Source organism: Helianthus annuus, chromosome 16 (genome assembly GCF_002127325.2).
Source record: "Helianthus annuus cultivar XRQ/B chromosome 16, HanXRQr2.0-SUNRISE, whole genome shotgun sequence".
Taxonomy (NCBI): Eukaryota; Viridiplantae; Streptophyta; class Magnoliopsida; order Asterales; family Asteraceae; genus Helianthus; species Helianthus annuus.
Genome location: NC_035448.2, coordinates 13,242,907 through 13,247,981, shown reverse-complemented (window position 1 = coordinate 13,247,981; position 5,075 = coordinate 13,242,907). Strand labels below are relative to the sequence as shown.

The 5,075-nt window shown below is 36.9% G+C and overlaps 1 protein-coding gene across 1 annotated transcript; it reads left to right on the top strand.

Annotated features, from left to right (window-relative positions):
- The first annotated feature begins 1,428 nt into the window (after positions 1–1,428).
- LOC110917486 (putative receptor-like protein kinase At5g39000) lies at positions 1,429–3,371 on the top strand. Its single transcript, XM_022162032.2, has 2 exons — positions 1,429–2,878; positions 3,027–3,371. The coding sequence occupies exons 1-2, from the start codon at positions 1,509–1,511 to the stop codon at positions 3,106–3,108; spliced, it is 1,452 nt and encodes a 483-aa protein (XP_022017724.1). The 5' UTR covers positions 1,429–1,508; the 3' UTR covers positions 3,109–3,371.
- The last annotated feature ends 1,704 nt before the right edge of the window (positions 3,372–5,075 follow it).

Genomic DNA, 5,075 nt, shown 5'->3' with positions numbered 1-5,075 from the left:
CAATAGATGTAAACTTTGCTTTTAATGTAATGTAGAGTGTTCCAAATACTCTAGATCAGAATCGATGTAAACTTAGATTTGAATATATGTAAATACATTTCATCCCTAATTAATTTGGTACGCTAGATCAGAGTCGACGTAAACTTAGATTTGAATATATGTAAATACATTTCATCTCTAATTAATTTGGTCTAGGAACATAAACAAATAGATGGTGTTTCTCTGTTTCTTTTAACATGTAGGTGGGACAAGATCACCCCTCCATGTGTGTGCGTTTTTGTATGTCAGTAGATAATGATGATATTTTACAAAAGATGTTTACTGATTCAACTATTATAGCCTATAATATTTGTGGGTCGTTATCTAGTCTTTTTCACTAACCTAAGACATTTAATATTGGTTACCAGCAATGGAAGCAATGTCATGTGCAGAACTTAAAAACATTTATTTATGCCTGTAAATAGCTAATTTAATAAGGTCTAACAAGTAGGGTTGTTCATTAGTTTGGATTTTAGAGTCTGATGGTTCTAGATTTGGTTCGTTTAACAACAATGGGATGCTCCAAGACCACACCTCCCAACTTCCTCCAACGCTTCTGAAGTCCGGTTTTAGAGTCTGATGGTTCTAGACTTGGTCCGTTTAACAACAATGGGGATGCTCCAAGTAAACAAACAATAGAGAATATTAATTTTGGTAAACATTTTGGTCAAAACGTTCATATGGGTGATTATCCTTAGAGTAGTTATCATGTCTCTATAGTTGACTTTAGACGGTAACTCATTCATATTTTTGATGATTGATTTATTTAGTTCAGCACTAGTGATTATACTACCAATTACATTATACAAGACTACCAATTATTTAGCATCGAAACTTCATCCAGGTGAGGATGTTCTGAGATTAAGGGGCCGTTTGGCAACATCCGAATGGTTAAGTGCTGAACCAGTAAGAGGTCTGAACCATTAAGTGTTGAACCAGTAAGAGGTCTGAACCATTAAGAGTCTATATGATGCTACCCGTTCGGAGGCAAATGTCTGACCAATTCAGATTAGAGGTCTTAACCATTCAGACTTTGTATAAATCTTAACCATTCAGAGGCAAATGTCTTAACCATTCAGACATTTGCTCATGAAACAAACAGTCTGAACCATTCAGTGTTGAACCAGTAAGAGGTCTGAACCATTAAGAGCCTCATTAAGAGGTAAACAAACAGCCCCTAGCTTGGATATAATGTTTGACAAGTCCTTTGTACCATAATCTCTCACATTGAATACAATAGGTCTTCAATTCTGTTATATATACGAGTATCATTTTTAATAGAATAATAATAAAACGTGGACATTTGTTGTACACGAGAGTAGGTACCGATAATATTCTATATGATTTGAATCTATTATAAAAAAAATATTAAAAAAAAATACATCTCTTACTCAGAAACCAACATTATAACATAACCTGCAAATCTTTTCTATTGCTATAACCCTTTCCCTCTTTCTTAATTTGCAATCATGTCTAACTCAAAAATTTTGAAGATTCCTCTCCAAGAAATATCATTGGCAACTAACAATTTTGCTAAAGAAAACATCATTGGAAAGGGGGGATATGGCCTAGTGTACCAAGGCCAATCAGAAAAACATGGCCTCCTCGCCATAAAGCGGCTGATGCTTGGTCCTCAAGGGCATGGAGACCACGAATACGGGACGGAGATTGAACTCCTTTCAAATTACAAGCATGAAAACGTAGTATCCCTCATCGGGTTTTGTGGAGAAGGCCAGGAGAGGATCCTTGTTTACAAATATGAAGCAAATGGGAGTCTTGACAAAGCTTTGCAAAGAAAAGATTTATCCTGGACGACGCGTCTTCAGATTTGCGTGGACGCTGCCCGCGGGTTGAGGTACCTTCATAATTATGAAAACGGAATTAAACCGCTAATTATTCATCGTGACATCAAGAGTTCAAACATCCTCTTGGATGAGAACTGGAATGCAAAGATTTCAGATTTTGGATTGTCTAGACTAGCTCTTACAAACTCAGCCAATTCAGTTTTATACACTCCTGCTTGTGGGACACCAGGATATGTGGATCCAGAATATCTACAAGATTGCACTCTCACACATAAATCTGATGTGTATTCATTCGGGGTTGTGTTGTTTGAAGTCTTGTTTGGGAAAGTTGTAGGAGCTCCTGACCGTGGTCAATTTACCGCCAAAATGGCCAAAATGTATTATAAAGAGAAAAAGTTGCATCAGATGATTGATTCTGATCTAAAAAATCAAATGAACTCAGCTTCCTTGAGCACATTCTCATCCATTGCCAATGAATGCTTACAGGATCTCAGAAAAGATCGTCCTACAATGAGCCGTGTCATGGAAGCTCTAGAGAAAGCTTTGGGATATCAACAAGGAGGGACTGGAGAAAGCTTGGGGTTATCATCAAGTCGGTTTTTGCATGATGTATACATTAGTTTTCGAGCTGAATTACCCTCTAGGACACCCAACATTGTTGATACTCTATGTCAAGCTCTTGAAAGTGAAGGAATTTCCACTTACAAGGGCAGCGTCCAAAATACCCGTAAGCAAGAGGTACTCCTGGAAGCCATCAAACAATCAAGGTATTTTATCATTATTTTCTCCAAGAACTTCGCTGCTAACTCTTGGAACCTAGATGAAGTTGCAGAGATTTTTAAGTGTGCGAAAGAAAGACGAAATATTGTTATACCTGTATTTTCGGACGTGGACCCCTCTGATGTGAGGGAACAGAAAGGGTATTTTGGCGAAGCCTTGTTCAAATTTGATGGACGCTCGAGGATGGGAGTATGGAAAAATGCTCTCGTTGAAGCAGCTAATGTACCAGGCTGCTTGGAAGAAAGCAAATTCAGGTAATTTCCTACTCTTTGATCCAAAACTATTATAAATGGTAAAGCTCGCATTAGTGTTTGTGATTCGAAAAATTTAGTATACTTGTTTTCAAGTCTCAATTTTTTTTTCTATTGCATTTGAGAATTCTCTTTATTAACTGTTATGAAGGACAAGGGAAGCTCTGGCCAAAAGAGCTGCTAAAAGAATTAAGAGAAACCTACCACCATCAACTATTAGGAGGAAGGGATGAATCAGGGCTGAAGTAATAATCACAGGGCATCAACTTATTTCACTTATATAGGGGCGGACCTAGGTGAACCCCAGGGTGGGCGGGCGCACCCCTTGAAAAAAATTTAGTGTATATTTTAGGCAAAAAACCTGACCGCACCCTCTGAAAATATGCTTGAACCACTCATCTGCACCCCATCAAATAATTTCTGGGTCCGTCACTGCCTATGTAATATTAATATCAGTTGTTTATAATAATACTAGAGGTATGTGTGCTTATAATAATACTTAGAGGCAGGTGTGCGTGATCCAACTTTGTTTGCTTATGATAACATATAAAACTTAAACTAACAATAGCACCCTAAAAGTCATACGTACATGCAATTGAAAAACAACAATACATGATAAAAATAAAACTATTTCGCAATGCATATATACATGCTACCGCATGGGTGAGCCTAGGTTGGTTAAGTTCGATTATGAGTTAAAACTTAACCTTTAACCAATGTATCTTTTTTTCTGGATTTTCATAACCTACCGGTTTTTTGTTACAAGCGCTTCAATTAACCATTGGTGCAGTTGGATCGATCAATCCAAGCTCATTCTAGTTAATAAATTCAATGTGATTTTGGCCTAAATAAAATGTAACAAGTCTATATATATGGGTTAAGTTATTTTATAAAGATTCCTAATTGTAAGATGTGTAAAAAGGATTTATAGAGTGACAAGTGTCGAATAACTTAAAACCTAAACCCATTACACAACCACCCAAAACCTAAACACTCACCCCTACCCCACCCCACCACCACCCAAAAACCTAACCCCCTCCCGCAAAAAAAAAAAAAAAAAAGAAACTATACCTCACCAAAAAAACTACCCCCCCCCTCACACCCTAAGGATGAGCAAAATGGACCCGGTACCGGTATCGGTACCGAATTTACCGAACCGGGTACCTTTTCGGTACCGATTCGGTACCGACTTTTGACATTTTCGGTACCGGTTCGGTACCGGTCCGGTACGGTACCGGTATTTACCGGTTTTTACCCTCAAATACCGGTACCGTACAGGTACCGAACCGGGTATATTCGGTACCGGTACCCACTTTTGAGGATTTTCGGTACCGGTACCGAGCTCATCCCTACCACCCCAAAAAACCTAAACCCCCCACCCCCACAAAAAAAACCTAAACCCCCTATCACTACCCAAAAACCAAAAGTTCTTAGCTGTGCATGATCGTTAATTAATTTTTCCTCCAAATGAAATGGTGCTAGATTGGCAGATTTTAGTTGAAGGCAGTGTCAGATATTGGAATTTTCGGTTGGGGCGAAAAATGGGTCGAGAAAAAAACAAATATAGATAAAACAAAATTTAATAGTACAAATAAATTGGAGGATATTATTATGAGAAAAGATCCTATACAAGACAAATCTTTCATACGAATTGTACATGATGGAGGAGAGGATAAGGGACATTCGCTAGAAAGTTAATTTAGTCATTTCTCACTTAAAACAACTTTTTCTCTTGATTTTCAAACGGCTATAACTTTTTCATACATTAATATTTTTTTTTAAATTACACCGTATTAACGAGCATTTCATTCTCTTTAATTCGAGCAGTCTATTGCTATAGTTTTCTTAAACAAATTTACATGAATTTGAATACCCATTAGTTCATTACGTGATTTTGAATACCCAACACATGACTACGTAATTTTGAATATCCATTACGTGATTACACATTCTACATAAACCATTACGTGATTAAGAATGATTTGTTATAACTAATGTTATCACAAATATATTTATAACATAATCACTCAGTGTAGCTTCACATAAAATATAGTATAATGAAATTACGTAATCACGAAATGGGTATTCAAAATCTCGTAGTCACGTAATAATACATAGTCAACTATTGTTACGTAATTACGTAATCACTTAGTGTGGTACCGCATACTATAATGAAATCACATAATCACGTAATAGGTAT